The sequence below is a fragment of the Cebus imitator genome, unplaced genomic scaffold (genome assembly GCF_001604975.1).
Source record: "Cebus imitator isolate Cc_AM_T3 unplaced genomic scaffold, Cebus_imitator-1.0 Scaffold273, whole genome shotgun sequence".
NCBI lineage: Eukaryota > Metazoa > Chordata > Mammalia > Primates > Cebidae > Cebus > Cebus imitator.
In genome coordinates, this window is record NW_016107588.1 from 2,951,594 (window position 1) to 2,976,034 (window position 24,441).

Sequence of the window (24,441 nt, forward strand, 5' to 3'; positions counted from 1 at the left end):
GTCTGGGGTGGTGGTGGGACTGGTAGCAGCTTGCAGGGGAGGAGAGACCCCTGTATTAGTTTACTGGAGCTGCTGTAACAAGGTACCAGAAACAGTGTCCTAAAACCACAGGCATTGATTCTCTCAGAATTCTGGAGGCTAGAAGTGTGAGATCAAGGTGTCGGCAGACCATGCTCCCTCCGAAGGCTCTGGGGGACCATCTGTTCCACACCTTCCTCTTCCCTTTTGCTGCCTCCTGGCTTGCACCCCTCTCACTCCCATCTCAGCCTCCGTCTTCCCTCCATGTCTGTGTCCAAATGTCCCTGGTCTGACACCAGTCACTGGGTGAGGGCCCACCCTGCTCCTACAGCATGACCTCATCTTACCTAGATTATAGCCACAAAGACTGTCTGTCCAAGTGAGATCACATCACAAACATCAGGAGTTGAGACTTCAGTATGTCTTTTGGGGGAACACCATTCAACTCCAAAACAGCCCTCCTGGGAGAGGTGCCATTTGAGTTTGGGGGATGATAGAGGAGGAAGCCATTGAGGGAGAGACATCAGCTTGGGCAGAGGCACAAGGGCATGAAAGAGAGAACAGGCTGGGGTGACACTTTGTTCCCATTTCGTCCGTGACAGAACCACAAACGCCAATGAGAAAATATGTTGTGCTTCTCTGTGGCAGCCGGGGCAGCCAGGGTTTTTATACTGTCATCATAAATGACATCATCCTCAACAACGATGTCATCATTGTTATCATGAAAGAAGATAGGGAGAAGCCAGAGCTGTCTGTGTGTATAGGGCCCCTCCTGGCTTTCATACTGGGAAAGGCCTTCTCCTTGGTAGCCCTCCCATTTCCCTCTGGCAGCTTTGAGTGCTCCAGGCCCTGGCCAGGGTGGAAGTGGAGGGACAGTGATGAGCAGCCACAGACAGTCAAAGGCAGGAGTGACTGCAATGTGGCTTGGGATTAGGCTTTGCTCCACGAGCCTAAAGAGGTCTGCTTTGGGGTGAAGTGTCTACCCCACAACGCCTGTGAACTGTATATTCTCTCTGGCCCTGGCCAGCACCATATCCAAACCTGCTGGGCGTCATGCCTTGCAGTGCAGCCAGAGAATGCATCAGATTTGGAGGATGTATGTCCAGGGTGGCCTGTGGTCACCTGGGGGAAGGCTCTGAGCATGGCAAGAGGAAACCTCACGAGGGCCCTTTGTGAACTGGCCGGGCTTGCAGACCCCTGAGCACTTGTCCTCACCCCTGACTCTGTGACATCCACTCCCACCGGGTCTCATTCCACATTTGGGTTTTCTCAGCGTCTCATACCCCTAAGTCTCCACCAGCCCGCAAATGCAGAATTACCCTTGCCTCACAAATGGCCACTTTGAATCTCCTGGTGGGGCCACAGGCTGGGGTTGCCCCTGCAAATGGTTGGTAGAATCACGGGTCAGGAGGTCTCATTTCTACCCAGAAGGACCCTTGCTGTGCCTGAGGCAGGGCTGGGCTCAGGGCAGGGGTGGGAGACTGGGGAAGGGGCCCTTGATGCCCCTTCCTCTGGGGCCTGCAGGTCAGTGGCCTGAGCTCAGCTGCAGCAGCAACAAGGCTCAAGACCAAGGAGGAGACGAGAGCAAAACGAAAGGGGGCGGTGCCTGGGCCGGGGGTGGGGGGCACTTTTCTTACCTGCAACCCTCTGGGTCTCTCCTTTGGCCCACAGCTCCAGAGGTGAGGAAATTGTCCGCCTGCAGATCCTGACACCCAGGGCAGGACTCCGCCTAGTGGCCCCAGACCTGGAAGGCATGAGGTATGGGGCTCCTGCTGCTGTCCTGGCTCCCTGCACACATTCTAGAGATGGAGGCAGCAGCCTCAGCTGGCAAATGATGAGGCCTAGGGCTGGCCCTGCCACTGTAGGGCCAACAGGTTGGTGGGAGGCATGGTCGACCTGGGTTCTCTGCCCTATCTCATTCTTTCACTCAGAAAATCATTATGGAGTAAGCACTTGGTCTGTGGAAGGCCACAAGCCCAACCCTGGGACACAGTAGTGAATAGGAGCCTCGGCTGGAATTGCCGTCTGTCTGGTGGGGGAAGGCAGATGTTAACATGAGCATGAGTAAGTTCAGCCAGAGCTGCTGACCTTGCTGTGTGATAGGAGTCGCTGGGAAGTGACAGCTCAACCCTGCCAATCCCTGAAGATGGGACCAGCAAGCCATGCTGGGGACTTCGGTGGGGGTGGGAGGAGGATTGGGTCTGAGGAGCCCGTGAAGGCCACTGAGGTCATTGCCCTGCCTGTGTAAGAGGGCCACTGGGAATCGATTGGGGTCACTGGGTCAGAGTCCACAGCACTCCATGCCACTGGGCTCTGTGCTGGGGAAGGGTGGGTCAAGGAGGCCACCAGCAGGGAGCACGAGGGACTCAGCCCCTGCCCTGGGGCGGGGGACAGACAGCCAGGTAACATGAAGGCAGGATTTGGGGACTGGGGAGCGAAGTGGGAGTGTACACTGAAGGTCATCCTTTAATCCCTGGTGTGGCAGGAGCTTTGAACAGAGGCCTCTCAACAGTGTGGTGGGTGGGCGTGCTTGGGGAGGGCTTCCTAGAGGAAGTGACATTCAAGATGAGTCCTGAGCTGTCTCTAGGTCCCTTTACACGCCCCCTTGGCTCTTCCCACTTTACCTCCACCCCCAAGGCACCAAGTCCTATCCATTTTAGTTTAGAGATGTTTCCATCCCTATTTCCCTGCCACTCGCCTAGTTGTCTGCAGCCGTTTCCTACTATCCCATCCCGGGACTGCCTTCCACATCTACCTTGATGATGTTTCAAAGAGCAGAAGTAGTAATGCCAGCCCCTGCAGAAAGCCCACTATCCTTTGCAGCCTGAACTCAGTATCTGGTCCCACCTTCAGGCTCCTCCCTCCCTGGGCCTTTCTTTGTGCGGGCTGGTGGCTCTGCCTGAGATGCCCTTTCCCCTGTTCATTTTTCTGCCCCACCTCAAATGTCCTGTCTTCTGGGTCACCTCCTCCTCCTAAGTTTCTTCCCCAGGCATCACAGCGTCCATTGCTCATAGATGTAGATACAGTCACTATGCCCATTTTACAAATGAAGAAACTGAGACCCTGAATGGTTAAGTAACTTGCTCAAGGTCACATGGTCCAGAGCAGGCAGATCCGCCCAGCCTGCCTGACTCCCACCTCCCACCTTCTGTACCACAGCTCATTGTACTAGTTGGATCAGGGAGCAGTGATAGAAAGACTTGGTATTTGCTGAGTGAACTCATTTGATGAGTTTATTCGTAGGCATTCAAGTAAAAATTTCCAGGAGGGAGGTATTTGAAGGTTTGTGATTGAGGTTTGAGAGAGTGATCAAGGATCAAGGGATTTCCACGTTATATGCAGACAGAATAGAGCTGGAATCATGAGCATAAACTAGCTTTACATGGGGATCATGGCGAACCAATGTAAGCTGGGCACCGTCCTCAGTGTGCAGGTGGCAGCCACCTGGCCATCCGTCCTGAGGAGGGGAGGGAACAAGTGGAGATCCTTGGTTCAGGGGTGGCGGTTGACGCTTTGGGAGGGGAGGAGATGGCCCAGCAGGTGGTGGGGCACGTGAAGGGGAGGAGAAAAAGGTGGAGACCAGGAATGGCTGTGGCCAGGGAGGTAGGTAGGAGGTGTTGACAGGGTCAAGGGAGGAGGGCTGGCAAGAAGGCTGGCATGGCCCTCCATACAGTCACTATGCCCATTTTACAAATGAAGAAACTGAGAAGGTCAGCAGTATTGAACAGTGGTTTGAAATAATGATGAGACTGTCTCTGCTGGATTTGACAACATGGGGTTCCCTGATGACCTGAAGGAGAACAGAAGGGGGCTTGAATTAGGAGGATCAGTCTTACACTATAAAGGAATATAGTCAATTCCCAGTTACTCCTCTTACTACCTGTGAAATTTGGGGCAAATCACATGAGCTTTGTGTGCCTCTGTTTGCTCCTCTGAAAAATGTGCATGGGCAGTAACAGTGCCCATAACCTGGGGTTGATTTGTCACGACAACAGGCTCCAGCGCCTGAGCTATGCCGGGCACAGTGGCTCATGCCTGTAATTCCAGCATAGCAGCAAAAAACAAACAAACAAAATCAATAAAAACAAAAACGAAAACCAGTAGCTCTTAATAATGAGGTTTTGAGAACTGACCACTCTGTCAATCAGAAGGGTTTGCTTTTGTTTTTTAAAACAGCATCTTGCTGTGTGTACCCAGGCTCAAGTGCAGTGGTGCCATCACGGCTCACTGCAGCCTCAACCTTCCAGGCTCAACTGATCCTCCTGCAGCAACCTCCCAAGTAGCTGAGACCACAGGCACGCACCAGCACTCCTAACTTTCAAAAATATGTTTTTTAGAGATGGAGTCTAGCTGTGTTTCTCAGGCTGGTCTTGAACTCCTGGGCTCAAGTGATCCTCTTGCCTCAGACTCTCAAAATGCTGGGATTACAGGCGTGAACCACTGCACCCAGCCCATATCAGGTTTTAAGCTCTGTGGAGACAGCTGACATTTGCAGATAAGGTAGCAATGGCTGCCGTGTGGTTGACTTCCATTTTTTTCCTCCATAGGTCTTCCCCAGGCCACAAAGACAAGGAGGCTCCCTGCTCCAGAGAACTCCAGAGGGAACTGGCTGACGAGGAGGCCTTCAGGGGCCCCAACACAGATGGTGAAAGGTAAAGTCAGACACTTCATTCCCAGAACATGGAGCCTATATACACCCAGCTGAAGGACTTCCATGGCCTCTGGTGCAATGTCAATGGATGCAACTGGGGCCAGAATGGTCCTGTTCCTGCTGTGCCCCCAGTGCCTGTTGTAGTGCAGGTCTTTAATGAATATCTGTTGAAAGAATGAATTAATGAATAAATAAATGAGGCTTGGAGGGGTGTAGGCCCCTGCCATGATTCCTCAGGAAGCCAGTTGCAGAGCAGGACCAAACTACAGGGCAGGCCACCCCCAGCTCCTGGCCCGTGCTGGGTTCCTTCCATTCCCCTGAAGCTTCCACACTCACTATGCTTTTACTGTAGGGTAAAGCAGTCCTGCCAATGGCTAGGGCAAAGCAAGACCACCGAGCTGGCAGTCTGGGAGACTCAGTGACCAAAGTATGCAGGCCCCCATAGAGCATGTGGCAGAGATTGTCAAGATGACCTGTGGACTATGGGAGACGTTGTGGCAAGGGGTGAGGGGTCCAGGATGGGAAGTTGGAGCCATAGCAGTGGAGGATGAGTACTGATGGGATGATTGTTCGAAGTCAGTCCAGCGCCAAATATGTCTGGTGAGCAGTGGCTGCAGACTGGGCATTTCCTCAATGCAAACCTGGTGGCAAGTTACAGCTAAGAACCCACACACCCCTCTTCTCATTGTGCATCCCTGGAGCCCCCAGTTGGGACACTGAGTCCTGGGAATGAGGAAGGGGAGTCCTCTATGGCTTATTACCAGCCTCACATGCCTCGCCCCTTGCTCTGTTGGCAATCAGCCCCCCAAGCATCTGGCCTCCTCCCTATCTTCCACCTTGCTCCCAACCAACCCATCAGGTTTGGGAAAAACACATAAATACTTCCTGTTAGAGTCAACTTGGGCTTGCCTCAGCTCTGGTCAGAGCAACACAGAATAGCAGCCAAAGGCCTGTGCTTCTGGTCCTGAGGCCCACTGCCATGGCATCTGGGTTAGCTGAGATCAAAATGCAACCAGAGTCAGCAAATGCTCCTCTTCTCATAACAGGTCAAGTGCACAGTTGAGTGATGGCAATGTGGGATCCGGAGCCCCAGGCTCCTGGCCTGAAGGCGTGGCTGCAGTAGACATCGGCTCCAAGACAGGAAGGTGAGCTGCCCAGGGGAGGCATGTTCTCTCATGCCCCTGGTGACAGTCCAGGGTCAAGCTGCCAGGCTGCTTGGGCTGCTGCGGGTGGGCCACTGGTCACTTACCATGGCCCCTGTCTACTGCTTCTCTTACACTTCTGCCCTCCACCACATCCTATGTCCTTGGGCTTTCCACTTCTTGGAATCTTGTTCTTTTTTGTGACCCCTGCCACTGGCCCTCAAGCTTCTCCAGAGTGGGCACTAGGCCCACTCACAGCTGGAGCCCTCTCCCCTACATGGTGCTGGTCCTGGGCTGGTACAATAAATGCGTGGGGAATACATGAAGGGACAAACTAATGAGTGAATGATTTAATGATGGAAGAGTTGGCACCTTGTTACTTCTTGGTTTTGCTCTGAGGACCAGCTAGGAGGCCCTTTGCTCCTGCTTTGTCCCCTCTCCCCTTTTCCTGCCCCACACCTCCCCCAGCCAGCTCTGCTCTGAGGTTCAGGGTGAGGAAAAACAGCTGGACCTGGGCCACTTTCTCAGGTGATTTGGGGAGTGTCCCAAATCACTTGTCCCTAAATGGTTCCAAATGAAGCCTGAATCATCTTAGGGGCAAAGGCTAGGTATGCAGATGTTGGCATAAATAGTTTAGCTCCAAACTGTGCTAGAGCCCTTCTGGTTTAGAGAAGATGGCTAGGGAAGAGTGGCAAAGCCAGCGTCTGCAAAGAGCTACAACCGCAAGATACCATCTGCCTCCTGAATCCTACTGCAGTCTGGCCAAAGAGGGAGTCCTGTGGGGGAGACCCCACTGACTGCTTTCCTGCTTCCCTCAGCACACCTGGGCCCCTTTCCCTCCCTAACTTCAATAGTGTACAATTCATGCCTGGAGCTTGAGCCTGGCTTCTAAATCCAGGTCCACAAGTCAACACAGGAAGGGGAGAGCAGGTCCTGGCATCTGAAACCCGTGTCTCTGAGCAGGCAAGGAAAGGCCACCTAAGACTGTGTTCTTGGAGCTGCCACTAATGGGGAGGAGTGTGCTAGAGCCCTGTCCATGCAGCCTGCATCTTTTTACTGTCTGCAGAGGCATTGGAGGGATCTTTTAAAAATTAAGTTAGATCACATTTCTCCCCTGCTAAAACCTTCGAGTGGCTCTCCATTTGACTTAGAATAAAGCCCAAACACTTTCCCATGGCCCACTGGGTCCTGCGTGGCAGAACCCATGGCCGTCAATCCAGTCTGGGCTCCTACCGCTCTCCCCACGGTGGCGCAGCTTGACTGGCTTTGCTGACGGCTGTCACAGAAAAGACTTCTGGTCTCCCATGATTGTATGTGGTTCTTGTCTCCTCCATGTCACCCCCTCCTACTTATGCACCCTCATAACAAGAAGCCTGTGTTCTCCACTGTTCCGTAAAGTGAAACCACGCCTCAAAGTAGCTTGTAAAATTATCTGAAGAATCTTCTGGATTTTTTTCTTTTTTTTTTTTTTTGAGGCAGAGTCTCACTCTATCAGCCAGCATGGAGTGCAGTGGTGCGATCTTAGCTCACTGCAACCTCCACCTTCTGGGTTCAAGCAATTCTCCTGCGTCAGCCTCCCGAGTAGCTGGGATTACAGGCGTGCACCACCACACCTGGCTAATTTTTGTATTTTTAGTAGACACAGGGTTTCACCATGTTTACCAGGATGGTCCTGAACTCCTGACCTCAAATGATCCGACCGCCTCGACCTCCCAAAGTGCTGGGATGACAGGTTTGAGCCACCGCGCCCACCCTAACCCAGTCTTTTACAGTTGTCTTACCCGTATAGTCGTCCCTAGGCATCTGTGAGGCATTGCTTCCAGAACCTCTCTCATATACCAAAATCCATGCATATTCAAGTCCCTGATATAAAATGGTGTAGCATTTGCATGTAACCTATGCACAACCTTCTGTACCCCTTAAAACATCTCTAGATTAGGATAATACCTCATACAATGTAAGTGGTATGTAAATAGTTGTTATACTGTATTATTTAGGGAATGATGACAGAAAAAAGCCTGTACATGTTCTGTACGGATGCACTCATTCTTTTAAAATTTTTCCCAAATATCTTTCTCTCCTCTCCTCTCCTGTCCTCTCCTCTCCTCTTCTCCTCTCCTCTCCTCTTTTCTTTTCTAGACAAGGTTTTTCTCTATCACCCAGGGCAGACTGCAGTGGAATGATCACAGCTAACAACAGCCTCAACCTCTGGGGCTCAAGGGATCCTCCAACATCAGCTTCCAGACTAGCTGGGACTACAGGCGTGTACCACCATGCCTGGCTAATTTTTGTATTTTTGGTGGAGACGAGGTTTCACCATGTTACCCAGGCTAATCTCAAACTCGTGGGCTGAAGCAGTCCACCCACTTCAGCCTCCCAAAGTGCTGGGATTACAGGCATGAGCCACTGTACCCGGCCCCAGATCTTTTCAATCTGAAGTTGGTTGAATCCATAGATGTGGAACTCACAACACAGAGGGCTCACCGCATTTAGTTTGACAATGATTTTCAACAAAATCCTTTACTGTTTTTCCAAAGGAAAGGCTGTTTCTTGTGGAAACAACCACTTTTCTTTTCCATTCATTTTCACGGATTTCCTTAATCATTGAACTTAGTGATTCTTTCCCAGTAGTGGCAGCTCAAAGAACCAAGAACCAAGTCCCTGGCCCAGGGACCTTTGCCTGGACCTGCTTAGAGACACTGGTTTCAGAGGCCAGGGCCTGCTGTCCTCTTCTTGTGCAAATACAACTGGTATAAAGAGGTCTGGGACCAAACAAGAGAGCCTCTTAGTGAGTGGTCAGTGCAGGGCACAGGCTTGCAGAGGCAGTGATTGTTGAGAATGCTGTGAGCATCAGTCTGCCCGGTTTACAGAGACACAGAGAAGGTGGCTGAGTAAGAAAGTCCCCAATAAATCCGTATTGAATGGGTGAATACAGGTGGACTGGGAAGGGACACTGCTTCCACAAACAACCACACGGCCCACTAGTAACATGAACACATTAGCACTTATTATGGCCCAGGCATTATTCAAAGTACTTGGCATCTATGAACTCATTTACTTTCCTCAGAGTACTTACGCGACAGACATGATTATCATCCCTATTTCACTGATGAGAAAACTGAGGCCCAGAAAGGACAGGTAACATGCCCAAGGTCACACAGCTGGGAGATAGGAAAGCCATGATTTGAATGCAGGCAACGCCAGGGAGCAACCACTATGTCACAGAGCCCGAGGTGCCAGGCTGCCTTGAGAGATAAATATTGTGCCCCAAGTGTCCATTTGAGCATTTTCTTGGTCCTCATGATCTATCGGGGCAGGAGCCACTCTCTCAGGAGAGGGCAGACATACAGACACAGTCCTGAACCTGAACCGGGCCATGCTCAGCTGCTAGCTTTGCCTCTTTCCTGGATGTGCACAGTGCCAACTCTCAGTCCTGCAAGCCTGGACCGGCAGCCATCAGGTAAGGGTAGGACAACTGCCCTAGTGCCCTATCCCATTGCCAGACACAGCCTTCAGGGCTCAGCCTCAGCCGCAGCACCCCAAGGTCCCCCTCAAACTTCTCAGCTCCATGCCACTTTCACATCAGGTGATCACAGCAAGACAGGGAATCCCAAGGGGAGCCCTGACTAGGGGCAGTGGAAGAACAGGGACTGGTGATATGTCTGCTCACTCAGAGTCCAGCACCAACCGACATGGACCCAAGCTGAGGTGGCAGAGAGGAAGGCACTGGAAGGCAGAGCCTGGGAAAAGATCCTGCTAGGAGGTCTCAGGAACCTCTGCTGTTGGGACTACAGCTAGGTTCAGCAAGCAGGAGTCAGGGAGAAGATTCCCAGGGACAGCCAGAATTAGAGGGCTCAGTCCCCAGGAGCATGCGATAGGTGGCTGGGATGGGCAAATGACTCCCGGGGCACAAAGGTATAATGGAAGAAGCTATGGATTCCCACGCTGTAGGCATCTGCCCTGTTTCACCCACCAGTCCACCAGTGGGCATGGCCACTTTGCTATGGGTATGTGGAGCATTTGGCAAACCCTAGTGAGAAACAATCTTGACTCTCACAAACCCTAAGGAGGTATAGGTCAGGTAAGAATATGTCATGCTCAGGGTCAGGTTCCAGCCCCCGCTGAGGACTGAAGGGAGCGGGTGGACATGGGGCAGGGAGCTGGAACTCGAGAGATAGCAGGTAAATGAGACATGGCTTTTTTCAGCAGCAGCTCTCTTACACGGCTTTCTCAAACTACCTTTCTCATGAGCAGCTTTCTCTCACACTGTCTGCCCGGTCTCAGCTGCTTAGTCCAGCAGCCCCCTTGCCATCAGGGTCAGCAGCTTAATTCTTCCTCTCCCTGAGCACGAGCAGGCCAAGCTGTGTCCTGGCTACCCTGTGTCCATCTGCAAAGATGGACAGCTCTTATTGTCTCTCTTTCTCTGGATGCCTGCGCACCCGCCATGTCAAGCCGAGCTGACATGTTGAGGTGAGCTGAGCCCCAACATCCCAAGAGCCATGTCCCCCGTGCACAGCGTCAACAGGGCAGTTATACCTTTTACAGACAATTGTGGCTTACAGCCAAGTATGAACTTAAACAGGTTTTATAACAAGTGGAGGTATGCACTTGCACGCCGGACTCACTGAGTCATGTAGGCCTGGATATCTCCCTCCGCCTATTCCTTGACCAAAGAACATCCATGTACCTTACAGGATACTAGAACCAAAAACCAGGAGAATTCCCCAGGGAACCAAAGTTGGTCAGGTGCTAAGGCCATGTTCAAAGCTGACACGAGGTTGTCACACACAGTGGCATCAGTGCCACACTAATGCCAGGACTGACACCAGCCTTTACTGGAAGACACAGTTCCTCCCTTTCTGGTGAGAAGGCAGCCTAGAGGGGGAAGACCTAGGCCGCAACCTCCTTTGGTTTGAGATCTCAGCAGGCCTGTGTTTCCTTCCTCAGCTCCAGTGCCGCTTCAGTCTCTGCTGTCCCTGCTGATAGGAAGAGCGACAGCACAGCAGCCCTGGAGAATGCGAAGGCAGACCCAAAGGGGTAAGACATGAGCAGACAGTGCCAAGCTTCTTGGGTGCAGAGAGGCAGCTTAGGCTGTGTGTCCATTGGCCTTTGGTTGGGAAGGTGAGGCCAGGAAAGTTTGTGAGCTGCTCTGAGGCACATAGCAAAGGCAGAAGCCCCAACTGGAACCCTCTTGCTTCTGGGGCCAGGGAGCTTTCCACGAAACATTATTGCCTTGACCAGGATGTACCCCATAGTCAGAAAGGATCTTTCAGTCAGCAACCACTCTGACAGCACCTGCCTTTTACTGGACGCTGACGCACACAAACAAATCAGAAACACCGCTGCCTTCCAGGAGCTCTCAGGCAGGGTAGTGGGCAAAGTCTGGTCCAGATTAGAGCAATACACCAGCGCTAGAGCAGGGGAAGGGAACTTCATGGGAAGGTGGCTTTTGAATGGAATGTTGACAGGTGAGGAGGAGTCCTTCAAGCAGAGGGAACAGGATACGCAAAGGGCTCAAGAGATCCTGGTGTTTCCTGGGCACTGTATGTAGCTGGGTGTGGCCAGCAATGAGTGTCCTTGTGGGGGAGTGCTGGCAGAGGAGGCTCAGTGAACTAGGTAGGGCTTGATTGGGTCTTTGTGCTGTGATATTGGAGCCTACTGTGTGTACAGCCCTCTACTCACAGTATCTCATATAGTCCTCTTCACAGTCTCTCAAAGATTTATGCCTAATTACAACAAAACCCAAAAGCCTGGAGCCTAGGTCTCTGTGCCTCCTGGGAAGGATAGTGCTCTGAGGAAAACAGCCACAACTGAGATACAGTGATGGTGGTGAGGAGGGTGGAAAAGGCAACTCAGGCGAGCTCCTCTAAAGAGGAGAAGGAGCCAACTCTACAAACAGCAAGATGGAGAGAGCTGTAGATAAGGAACCACAAACCAGATACCCTGAGGTGGGACAGAGTGGCTGGAGCCTGGCTGGCAAGGAGGGGCATAGATGGAGCAGGGCCTTGGTAAGCCATGATTAAGAGATAGGATCTTATTTCAAGTTTTAAGCCAAAAGGGAGCCTGATGTGATTTAGGTGTTTAAAAGGTAAATGCATGTTTGCATTTTCACACCACATTGCTGTTGCTATTTTATTTAAACCAGGATGCTGGCGGCTGGGGTGGACAACGGATCTCTAAGGTGTGGGGTCTTATTCTGTTTCTTTTCTCTTTCAAATTGCACTGACAATTAATAATCAGAGTGAAAACAGTAGCTGACACCAATACTGTGCTGTTCTAGATGCCTTACAGCCTTCTTAGCAACCCTGTGAGATGGGTGAGGTGGGAAACTGAAGCACAGAAAGATAAGTGAGTTAGCTAAGGCTTTACAAGTGGCAGAGCTGAATTCCAAGGGAAGAGGCTCTAACAAAATCCTCAGGAGAAACAACGAAAAACTATTTTATGAAATCTTGTCTTTGGAGCCTAGTCTCAAGACCCAGAATCAGTAACTTAGAGCTGGTTAACATGTTTAACATGCTGTGTGATCACACTTAATTCTCCCCAAACCTGGAAAAGGATAAGGCTTCTTAGTATGCAACTTGACAGAGGAGAAGATTGAGGAACTCACTCCTGTGATGAACACACCTATGAACAGAGTCCATTTCCAGCCAACGCTAGAGCCAGGCTCAAACTACGTTCCTCTGACGTTTAAATGTCTACAAAATCAGACTCTCTCTCTCTCTCTCTCTCTCTCTCTCTCTCTCTCTCTCTTTCTTTCTGAGATGGAGTTTCACTGTTGCCCCAGCTGGGGTGCACTGGTGTGATCTTGGCTGACTGCAGCCTTTGCCTCCTGGGTTCAAGTGATTCTCCTGCCTCAGCCTCCTGAGCAGCTGGGATTACAGGTGTGCGCCACCATGCCTGACTAATTTTTGTATTTTTAGTAGAGACAGGGTTTCACTATGTTGGCCAGGTTGGTCTCGAACCCCTGACCTCAAGCAGTCCGCCCACCTTAGCCTCCCAAAGTACTGAGATTACAGGCATGAGTCAGTGTGCACAGCCAATACAGACTTTCTTGATTACGGTGTTTCACAACTCTGGCCGTACTTGATAATCAACTAGGAAGTACTGAAACACATTGCTGATGAAAAAGGCCATTCTCTGTAAAATATATGAAGAAATACTGAGCCAAATGTGAGGACCATGACCTGAGAGCATGTTCAGTTACAGCTTGGTTTTATATGTTTAGGGAGACATAAGACATTAATCAATATATGTGAGGTATACATTAGTTAGGTCCAGAAAGGCAGGACACCTCGAAGCTGGGATGTGATGGGGGTGGGAGTGGGGTTCCAGGTCATAGGTGGATTCAGAGATTTGCTGATTGACAATTGGTTGAAAGAGTTGCTATTATCTAAGGACCTGGAATGAATAGAAAGGAATGCCTGGGTTAAGATAAGGGGTTGTGGAGACCAAGGTTCTTATATAGATGAAGTCTAATAGGTGGCTGCCCTTTGAAGCAATAAATGGCAAATGTTTCTTTTTTTTTTTTTTTTTTTTTGAGACGGAGTTTCTCTCTTGTTGCCCAGGCTGGAGTGCAATGGCGCGATCTCGGCTCACCGCAACCTCCGCCTCCTGGGTTCAGGCAATTCTCCTGCCTCAGCCTCCTGAGTAGCTGGGATTACAGGCACGCGCCACCATGCCCAGCTGAATTTTTGTATTTTTAGTAGAGACGGGGTTTCACCTTGTTGACCAGGATGGTCTCGATCTCTTGACCTCGTGATCCACCCGTCTCGGCTTCCCAAAGTGCTGGGATTACAGGCGTGAGCCACCGTGCCCGGCCGGCAAATGTTTCTTATTGAGAACTTTAACGGGTGCTAGACTCTCAGCTAAACTCTTGAGATCAGAAAAAGTCCTGGAAAGGGAAGGAGATTCTCTACAAAATGTACATTTCCCCCAGGAGAGACAGCTTTGCAGGGTAATTTCAAAATATGTCTATATATATATAGGTGTAAAATGCTTCAATTTCTTTCATTACCTGCTCTCTGTCATGCTATGCTAGACTCAAGTTGGAATTTGGCATCTTATTGCTTCAAGGAATCTGTTTTGTCAGTCTGAATCTCTCTCTCAATGTTAATGCTGGTCAATTGTGCCTAAATTCCAAAGGGAGGAGAATATATTGAGGCATGTCCGACCTTCCCCTTTCTCATCATGACCTGAACTAGTTTTTCACGTTGTGTCCCCTTGTCTGAGAGAAGTGTCAGCTGGGGAGCTTAGAATTTTATTTTTGGTTTACAACACAACAAAAACTTTCCTAAAGCCCCGGATAGAGATTTGGATATTATTTTTCTGGGGAGGGTCGCCATCATCTGTGTCTTTTTCAAAGCTCCCCAGTTTATTCTCCTTCCAGGCTAGGTTGAGAACCGTTGTTCTCAGTGAGTGGTTCTGAACTAGGAGGAATCTCCCAAACCTTCCAGCCTGCTACGGCACAATGTCTGGGAGCCATTTTTGGTTGTCAAAATCGAGCTGGAGATACTACTGGCTTCTTATGTGTAGATATCTTGGATGCTGCTAAATATACAGTGAACAGGATAGCACCCGCTCCATATCCCCCAACACACACCACAGAATTAATCTGCCTCAAACTGGTAATAGTGCTGAGATTGACAACCTCTGCTCTAAAGCTTTCACGATCTCTTTGAGAAAACATAAGGGATGGGAGAAAAAACGGGATGGAACACACCGGCATCCCTTGGCTTCCCCAGGTTCTGGGTAGCGGGCGTAGGACGTGTGCGCCTGCACGAATGCGCACTCTGCACCAGCGTACGCGACGCGTGCGTGCCAGTGCACCTCGGCGAGCGCGCGCCCGTAGTGAGTGCGCCTGCGCATGCCGCCATTTCTTGCAGCCGCGAACTCAGTCGCAGCGCCCGCCGGGAAAATGCGACCGTCCACAAAGCGAAATGGCCGCCTGGCAGTGCTCCGCCTCGGTGGGCATTCTCATGAGGCCGTGCCCGCACCGGCCGCCAGAGGGCGCCCAAGGATCACGAATGGGTCCGAGGCGCTGGCTGCCCGGTCTTACGTGCAAGGTCTGCAGCCGCGGCCATAGTGGCCTTGGGGTGACCGCGCGTGGACCGTCGCCGGCGGAAGGAAGCGCGGTTCCGCGAGGGGCTGAACGGGGCTCCTGAGGCCTGAGATTGTTTCTTAGGGAGCCCTGGCGGCCATGGTTTCTGGAACACCGGACACGGGTCTTCAGGGCTGTCCAGTGGAAGTGGGTGTGGACGTGAGGACAGTGAGGGCAACTGGACCGTCCAACCACGCTGGGCCCTCGGGCTGACTGCGCTGGGCTATGGGGTCAGTGAGGAGGGGTTTCCTTCCCTAGAAGTTTGATGACGGAGCGCCATGGGGGTGGCGTTATCCTGTCATCCTGCAGGGCAGTGGAGACTTACTTTCCCTAGGTTACTGCTGGGGTCTCACCCGCAGACCCAGTATTGCACGACGGATGAATAACATACACTGACACAGATATCTTACCTGTCAGTCCTACTAAGGGGCTCTGCTCCTTAGTCTGCAGGGTGGCCTGGATTGGCAAAGTTCACATTTATTTAGTACAGATTAAATGACAGAGGTCGTGAGTAAAGACTACTAGAGGGTAATTAACATTACTGACCCCCCGAGTAGAGAGCAATCATGCACCCGCGGATGGTTAAAGGTTAGTCTTTGGACCACATGAGTAAAGAAGCTATTTACATAGACTCCTTTACAGTCCTTTGTTATTTGCTTTTCTGCTATCAACTTAAGGTAAAGAGAATAGGCTGCCTTCAGCCAGATCTTTTACTGAAACTATGCAAACCCCCTGGCCTTCCAAGAAGGTTTGTGATTATTTTCTATAACTTTACAATTTCTCCCACCATCCTGACTGAACCCCCCCCCCCCACAGGTTACAACACAATTTCAACTGTCCCAAACTGTAGGGACTCTGCTCTATTCTACCTTGGGCTACCCCATCACACTATAGGGAGAGAGGGTATGGTTTGTGGTTGAGAGCCTGGACTCTGGTTCTTTGGGTTCCAATACAAGCTCTGTCACTTAGAAGCTCCGTGGCCTTGGACATGCTACTCATCTCCTCTGTGCCCCAGGTTCCTCATCTGTAGAATAGTGGTAATCATACTTCCTACCATAAAGGGTTGTTGAAACGGTTAAATGAGTTTGTATATGTAAAGCATGTAGCATATTTAAACCTGTGAGCTAAGTGAAGCAGCACCAGAGGAATACCTCCTCTCTCAGAGGTGTTCAGGGACACCTAGAAAGCTGACTTTGTCAGCTTTATTGGCTTGATTTCATTTGACAAGACACAATATCCCATCTCCTTCCTACTAAACTTTTGTCATCAAATTTTACATCTAGAACATGCTGTTTTCCTCATTATGTTGCCAGCAGGGGCTTCTCAAGCTTATGTTTTTTCTGCATGAGGATCAGGTGAAGTTTAGCCACCACATTTCCTCACCACTGTCAACGTTGTTGGCCAGTGGAGGAGTCTAGCGGAGGTAGTACAAGAGTGGGAGTATCAGCTGGGTGCAGTGGCTCAGGCCTGCCTATAATCCTATACTTTGAGAGGCCGAGGCGGGAAGACCAGTTGAGTTCTGGGGATTGAGAACAGCGTGAGCAACATAGTGAGACCTCATCTCTACAAATATTTATATATATATTAAATATATATAATATATATGATACATATTTTCATATATGTCATATATGTGTGTGTGTGTGTGTGTGTGTGTGTGTGTGTGTTTGAAACAGTGTTTCACTTCTGTCGCCCAAGGCTGGAGTGCAGTGGGGTTGATCTCAGCTTACTGCAGCCTCTGCCTCCCAGGCTCAAGTGATTCTTCTGCCTTTACCTCCCAAGTAGCTGGGACTATAGGTACACCCCACTGGACCTGGCTAATTTTTGTATTTTTTGTAAAGATGAATTTTTGCCGTGTTTCCCAGGCTGGTCTCAAACTCCTGACCTCAACTGATCCACCCCCTCTGCCTCCCAAAGTACTGAGATTACAGGCATAAACCACTATACCAGGAGTACAATTTTTTTTTTTTTTTTTTGGTCAAGAATGGAAGTGTGTAGAGTTAGGAACTGACAGTGGCTGTACTAGGCTACTGGATCTCTGGTTCACTTACATTCAGAAGGAAAGGCTTCAGAGAAATTAATCGCAAATCCAAGCCGCATTGGTCACCATCCCGTGTGTTACCTTGCCTATCTTTAACCACTTGACTTCCAGGCAGTTCATGAGGGGTTCAGACAGGATAGCTGGGAAGTCATTCCCCTGGATGTTACATTGTCCAGCAGAGCTTCCTGTGAATGTTTGCCTAAGATTTCCTTTTTATGACCCACATAGGTGATATCTCCTAAAATCATAGTGGCCCTGCCACAGGCATAGGAATGAAGAAGCCTTGTTCATCCATTTGCCCTTGTGTCACAGTGGAGCCCAAATTTCCCTTTGTGGAGAATCCTCGCTCTATCCACAAACTTGGTGAGGGCAACCTCTACTAGACTATTTCTACAGAGGACATGGGACAGGGCAAGACTCTGATAAAATCCATAGTAAAGCTAGCTCAGGGCTATCACTGGAGGGAGGCAAGCTCTTCAGGCCTTGTATGTTTGTCTTTGGCTCAAGCAAGCATGACACTGACAGCGGTAAAGTGGGTGTGTCAGGGCAGCCTGCTGGCAACCCTGGGACTGGTGTTACCTGTGCAAACCACTGTTGGCATCTACATGGGCTGCAGCACACCGTAAGGGAGGAAGCTGCACAGAGAAGCACAGGCCCCATGGGAGGGCTCCCCACAGTTACTGTATGGCGGCACATTCACTTGCCTGCAGTTCTGCCTGGTGCAGCTGGAGGTGGCAGTTAGCTTGTTGTCCCTGCTGGAGAATTTTAGTTCCCCACCTCCACCTGAGGCTGAAGAATCACATTGCTTTCAGGGCATACTTTCCAAAAAGTGTGGCCACTGTTTGCCTTGTTATTCCAGCTTGAAGGCTGTGAGTCTGCATAGACAAAGTTAACTCCTATATATAAAGAGTCCCAGGGTAGTTGGTAGTGTGTTCTTGTCCTGGGAAGTCCCCACTAGCTATTGAAGGCAAGCTGATAATATTGGGAAAGTTACATTCAGAGTGATCTAGGATTGAGGTGACGGTGAACTAGATTTTCATTCTGAAATGCTGGGCTCATGCTCTTAGTAACCCAACTTGGTGTTTGCCACTGGCCTAGTAGACTCTGGAAGCAGTACCTTGCACCTTGGGGCGGGGCTGGTGGTGGGAGGGGTATGCAAGTAGAAAATCAACTAGCAACCTGTTTCCCATGGCACCCAGCCTTGAGGGTGCAATGCAAGCATGGGGTGAGGCCAGGGAAGACCCATGCAGAACTGGATGCCTGAGACATCTGGGGATGCCCTGCCCTTTTTGCTGGATTCAGGGGTGGCAAAAGCCAAAAATTGGAGGGCCAGGTGCAGTGGTACATTCCTGCAATCCCTGCACTTTGGGAGGCCAGGGTGGGAGGATTGCTTGAGACCAGCCTGGGCAACTTGGTGAAACCCCATCTCTACAAAAATTAAAATAATAAATAAATAATTAGCTGGACGTGGTAGTGTGGACCTGTAGTCTTAGCTACTCGGGAGGTTGATACAGGAGGATGACTTCAGCCTGGGAGGCAGAGGTTACAGTGAGCCGAGATGGTGTCACTGCAGTCCAGCCTGGGCCACAGAGTGAGACCCTGCCTCCAAACAACAACAATCACAAAAGCATCAGAGGTGGCTGGGTGCAGTGGCTCTCGTCTGTAACCCCAGCACTTTGGGAGGCTTAGGTGGGCGGATCACCAGATCAAGAGATCGAGACCATCCTGGCCAACATGATGAAACCCTGTCTCTACTAAAAATACAAACATTAGCTGGGCGTGATGGTGGGCACCTGTAATCCCAGCTGCTTGGGAGGCTGAGGCAGGAGAATCGCTTGAACCCGGAAGGCAGAGGTTGCAGTGAGCCAAGATCATGCCACTTGCACTCTAGCCTGGTGACAGAGCCAGACTCCATCAAAAAAATAAAAATAATAATAAAAATAAAAAAAGTATCGGAGGCTTCGGCTTCATCTATTACACATGGAGGCCTTTTCAGTGAAAAGGGAGCAGTGGTGCTGGGCTCCTACCAAGGAGGAGACTGTCTGCTCCCTGGAATGGGGGCTGTGCCTGGCTCCTTTCTGCCCCACTTTCAGGGAGATAAGTCCCTCCAAGTCCACAGGAGGTTACAGCCAGCCTGCATGCTGCGGCTGAGCCAGGGTTAGTCTCAGAGCACTTGCCTCATAAGGGTGCTTATTCTTCCTCAGTGTCTTGGCTGATTATGAGGAGAAGAATATAGCCACCAAGGCCAGAGAGACCTGGCAGGAGAGCCCTGGAGCCCCAGGAGGTGGCCAAGGAGACCCAGCTGTACCCACTCAGCAACCTACAGATCCCAGCACCCCAGAGCGGCAGAGCAGCCCCAGTGGATGTGAGCAACTCGTTGGACAAGAGAGCTGCGCCAGCAGGTAAGGGCTGAGCTGCACTGGGCTCTGCCTCTAGAGCCAGTGTTTTTATTGATGTCTGCAACCCGGGGAGGAACGACTTCCCCACACCTCGTACCAGTACCTGACACATTGTGCACCCAGGTGCCTGGGCTCCTGTTCCGTGAGTGGGTAATGGTAGTGATTCCCTGGGAGTAGAGCACTATCCTTGTGCTTCCTGTGGCTCAAGGAGCTGGGAGGGGACTGTGACAGGAGGATGTGTCTGTCCCCAGGTGTGAGAAGTCCGGGCTAATTCCCAATGCATGGGACAGAAAGGAAGGCTGTCTCCCAGAGTCCAGATGCTCTACAGGGGGCATCCTGGGAAGGGTGAGGGCTATTTGTGTGGGTAAAATGACATTGTCAGAGAAGGACAGAGTGTGAAAGAGCAAAAAAGAGAGGGTAAAAGTGCAAAAGAGTGACAGAGTGAAGCAGAGAGAGAGAGAGAGAGGCCAGAAGGAGTGAAAGGGAGCACATGTGAGGAGGCATGAGAGAGTGAGAGAGTGACGCAGGATGCGGTGGCCATGTGCAGGTGTGTGCAGGTGTGTGCAGGTGCATGAGCAGGAGGACAAGCGTGCCTGTGCCTGTAGCTGACCATGTGGCATTGGTGTGAGAGTTTCGACTCAGGCTCTCTTGAAGGCATCTCGCCTACCAGTGCCAACACTACATGTCCATACAACTCTGGACATGTCACCAGGCCAGTGATTCTGGGGCTGGAAAGCAAACAGTTTCTTACACAAGATAGAAATGTAGAAGGAGAGAGCTAAGACTCACATTGCCCCAAGAGAAAGGACTTGGTGGAGTCCAGCAACACATCTGCTGGGGGGAGCGGGTGGGGCCTGGAGCTCCTTTTGCAGGGATGAAATAAACACGGTCATCCACCTTCTTTGTTCTGGGGCTTCTTGTACCACAGAGATTCCATAATTATTAATAGTTAGACTGGAGGTTATTTTTAGGGCCTGGCTCAACTGTTAGATAACAAGTTTTGCCTTCTAAGAATATCTAACCCATCTTTGATTCCTTGGCCCCAGGCCCTGGAGGGGCCCAGTCCAGAGACACGGAGTGAACAACTTTGGTTTTTCAGGGGGAGTGTCAGGAAAGGCTTTCTTTACAGGGAGACTGATGTTGGAGTTGGAAGGCTGAGGGAGACTTTGCCAGATGGATGTGCTTGGGAAGGCATTGCAAGTAGAGGCTCACAAAAGTGCACGGGGAACATTCAGTCAGGGTAGCCATAGCAAAGGACGGTTAATCCAGCCTGGCTTGGCAGAAAGCACTGAGTGGGGGCTGTACAGGCCCCTGCTCCTAGGCCAAGGAGCATGACCCACATCCTGTGGGGCCTGGGAGCTACGGATGGTTTTCATGTAGGAGAGTGCCACAGCCAGACTTGAGTCCAAAGAAGATCCCTCCATTGTCCTGTGGAGGATTAGGCAAGGGGAGTGTACAACAAGACAAGGCAGGAGACTGTCTACACCAGGAGTGAGGTGATAAGGCCACAAGTAGTTTTAACTTATTAAAGGTAAAAGTGGACTTGGTGTGGTAGCTCATGCCTATAATCCTAGCACTTTGGGAGGCCAAGGTGGCAGTATCACTTGAGCGCCCAGGAGTTTGAGACCAGCCCGGGCAACATAGCAAGACCTGTTTATACAAAAAATTTGGCACGTGCCTGTAGTATCAGCTACTTGGGAGACTGAGGTAGGAGGATTGCTTGAGCCCAGGATGTCAAGGCTACATGGAGCCACGTTCCTGCCACTGCACTCCAGCCTGGGTAACAAAGCAAGATCCTGTCTCCAAAACAAAAATTAAAGAAATAAAGATAACAGTGAGGGAAAAGTGGTAGCCAAGGCTGCTCCCCAGATTTCAGGGCTAGGCAATTGGATAGATGGTGACAGGAACTAGCTGAGGGTGAGGAGGTTGTGGGCAGGGATGCTGAGAGATGCAGAGATGATAAGGTCATTGGGCCATGATGAATAAGAAGTGCCTGCAGGGGCTCCAGCCAATGATGTCCAGTAGGCTACGGAGTAGACAAATCTGGAGTTGAGCAAAGATCTGACCTGGGGCTGGAGAGCTGGGAGTTTCCAGCTCATAGGAAGTAACTGAAGGGAATGGTTGAGGTTGCCTGGAGAATACCTTTGGAAGCCAGTGTGCATAAACCGTGTGTTCTCTGCTTTTCTCTGCAAGCTTCCAGGGCCACTTGTCCAGCCAGGCCCTTGGCTGGGTGGGTAAGTCCACGTGATTCAGGGATGCCGAGGGAGGCTTCCTTTTGGGGTACACATCTATAGCCATCTGCTTCATCAGCTGTCATTTATCTCCATTTTCTCTATTTTTTGTCTCAAAAAGAAAAAAAGAGGGGGTATTATTGATCCCCTAAAACCCTAGCTGAATATATGAAATGAAAAGAAGTAAAAATATGAAGGAAGCAAAGGAAAATAATACTGAAAGGTCCTAAGGATGAAGAGGAGCTGCAGAGAGGTATTGAGAAGGAAATGTTTGGATAAATGGAAGAATCAGGAAAAACTATAGTCATGGAAACCAACCCACACTGAGCTAACTTTCCAGTGCACTGCAGATCCTAAAATAAGCCCATCAGATTTGGCGATGTGGAACGCATGACTGCCTTGATGGGAGTAGGTTGGGGCAGTGAGAAAGGCTGTAGTTGGATTATAATGGATTGAGGAGAGAGTGGAAGATAAGGAGGTGTAGTTGGTGCGGTACACAACTCTCTGAAATTGGCCATGATGTGATGGATGTGGGAGGGGTGCGTAGACAATTACAGCTATAAGATAATGGAGAAGGTTTCCTATAGGTGAAAGCGACATGTGCATGTTAGGTAAAGGCTCAGCAGAGGGTGCCTATGTGACCAGTCCCCAATAAAATCTTTGGATTCTGCATCTAATGAATTGCCCTGGTCGACAGCATTTCACACGTGTTGTGACAACTCACTGCCGAGGAGAACTGAGTGCATCCTGCGTGACCCACTGGGAAAGGACTCTGGAAGCTTGTTCCTGGGTTTCCCCAGAAATTTGCCTTAATACTTTTTTCCCTTTGCTGATTTTGCTTCGTATCCTTTCACTATAATACACCATGGCCTTGAGTATGACAGTGTGCTGTGTCCTGTGAGTTCTCCTTGTGAACCACCAAACCCAGGGATGGGCTTGGGGACCCCTGACACAGATGGGCAGGATTGGAACTTCGTGCCATAACAAGGACTTTAGATATTCTTTCAAGGGCAAAGAGGAGCCAGGAAGTTTTGAAACAGGTAATGATCCAGTGAGAGTTTTGCTTTGCAGTGGGATCTTCAGTGGCACTGAGAAGAGTGGACTGAAGTGGGCAGAGTGGAGACAGGGAGAATAGGAAGTGGCTACAGAATCCTCCACATAAGAAATTATGGGGCTGGACTAGGGTCCTAGCTGTGGAGATGGAGATAGAGAAAACTGTAAAATAAGTAGAATGGATCCCAAATTGGATGACATATAAGACTTGGGAGGGCAGTGAGGGAAAGGGAAGTGACAATTTAAAAAAACACATTTATGGTCTAGTGACTGAGTGGAGTATGTGACCCCTCCTGGCTTAGGGGAGGCCAAAGTATCTCTAACCTGCCACTATGCTGCCTGCAGCAGACTGAGCAAATGCCTGGTCCATGGAGATCCCAAGCTAACAAGGGCACCTGAGGCAAGCCTCTGGCCTTCAGGTGGAGGCCCTGCCTAGGCTGGCCTGGCTGCATTGCCTTGGCACACTGTGCTGTGTTTCCGAGGTGGACAGCAGCACTCTGCAAGTATCCTTCTCCTCTTCCTCTTAGTGGTCTAAATCCTTAGCATGCCGGAGTGCGACTGTGGACAAATCCCCTTTCCAGACCTGCTGAGTTCTCTGTTTGCAGTCTTTGGGTCTGGTTGCTGGCATGGCATCCCAGTAGGCTAGGTTCGTCAGGAAGTGTCAACTATGTTATGCCACCTGATGGGCAGCATTCGGAGTCTATGGACCAGGGGCTTAAGGGCTGCTTACTGCTAATAATTCTAAGTAGCAAGCATTCCCTCAGCCCTAGTCTGAGCACACACTAGGAAGGAAGACACTAGATGTGCTTTCCTAGTGGATAACTAGCCTGGAGTTCCAAGAAGGGCAGAGGCAGGCAGAGCCTTCAGAGATGTAGGCAATGATAGTAGCAGAACTTCAAGGAAGAGTAGACGGAAAAATAGAAAAAAAATCCTTGTCATTATTTTTAAATGTCTGAATTGACCAGGTTCAAATCTTGGAGAGTCTAGACGCTAGGGAGTTCTCATGGGTAGGCCAGCTATTATTTCGTATGGGGGGACAGTAGGTGTCACCCAGCACAAGAGGACCAGAGGTCAGTCAGTGCTAAGGATAAAACCTTAGGCCATGGGAGATTGAGTTTTTCATCAATTTGGCAAGCTTTCACTTTAATACTCCATTGGTTCCATCATTTCAGATGACTGGGGATGATAAGGACAATAGAATTTGGGGGATAAAGGAAGAGCTCATTATATCTCTTGAATGATTTTACTGGGGAAATGGATTCCTTAGTCATTTGAAAGAAGTGGTAGAATTCCCCACGTGGGGAAATACTTGTTCTAACAAAAGCTTAGTGACATTAGTGGCAATGTTCCTTTTATGGAAGGGAAAGCTTCAAGCCAGCGAGAAAAACATAAATATCCTAGTAAGAACATATTTATAACCATGAGATTTGGGTGCAGAATAAAATGAAATTGGAAGTTAAAGAAAGGTCCTAAACGTCTGTATATTAACAATATTCCATTGGTGAGCAATGTGAATTTCCAATGGAAAACCACTGGCCTAGAGTATGCTGGATACAAATCAAAGAAGCAAAATTGCAATGAAGTTAACGTTTTAAAAAATAATTGACATAATGACTGATAACCTTGTATTGTTCTTGTCTAATATAAGGTAAAGCGGCACTGGGGCTGTGATAAAGAGCAATATCTCATGTACACTGAGGACACAGAAAACCCACTAGGAATTCAATGGAATCTCTAGAATATTTATATTAAGAACATTTTGCCCATTATGGACTACTTTAGGAAAGATTCTGGTTTGTTTTTTTTTTT

At 50.0% G+C, this 24,441-nt stretch overlaps 1 protein-coding gene across 6 annotated transcripts in view; it reads left to right on the forward strand.

The window, feature by feature from the left end:
• ZNF185 (zinc finger protein 185 with LIM domain) overlaps positions 1-24,441 on the forward strand; it is a 78,585-nt gene that overhangs the window by 25,485 nt on the left and 28,659 nt on the right. For 5 of the 6 annotated variants that reach the window (XM_037728633.1, XM_037728629.1, XM_037728632.1 and 2 more), the window contains exons 12-16: positions 1,686-1,776; positions 4,566-4,670; positions 5,716-5,814; positions 10,759-10,848; positions 19,154-19,351. In XM_037728633.1, the coding sequence (XP_037584561.1) occupies positions 1,686-1,776; positions 4,566-4,670; positions 5,716-5,814; positions 10,759-10,848; positions 19,154-19,351 (583 nt within the window). The remainder of the gene's footprint in view (positions 1-1,685; positions 1,777-4,565; positions 4,671-5,715; positions 5,815-10,758; positions 10,849-19,153; positions 19,352-24,441) is intronic. The other variant, XM_017500900.2, reaches the window with a different exon arrangement.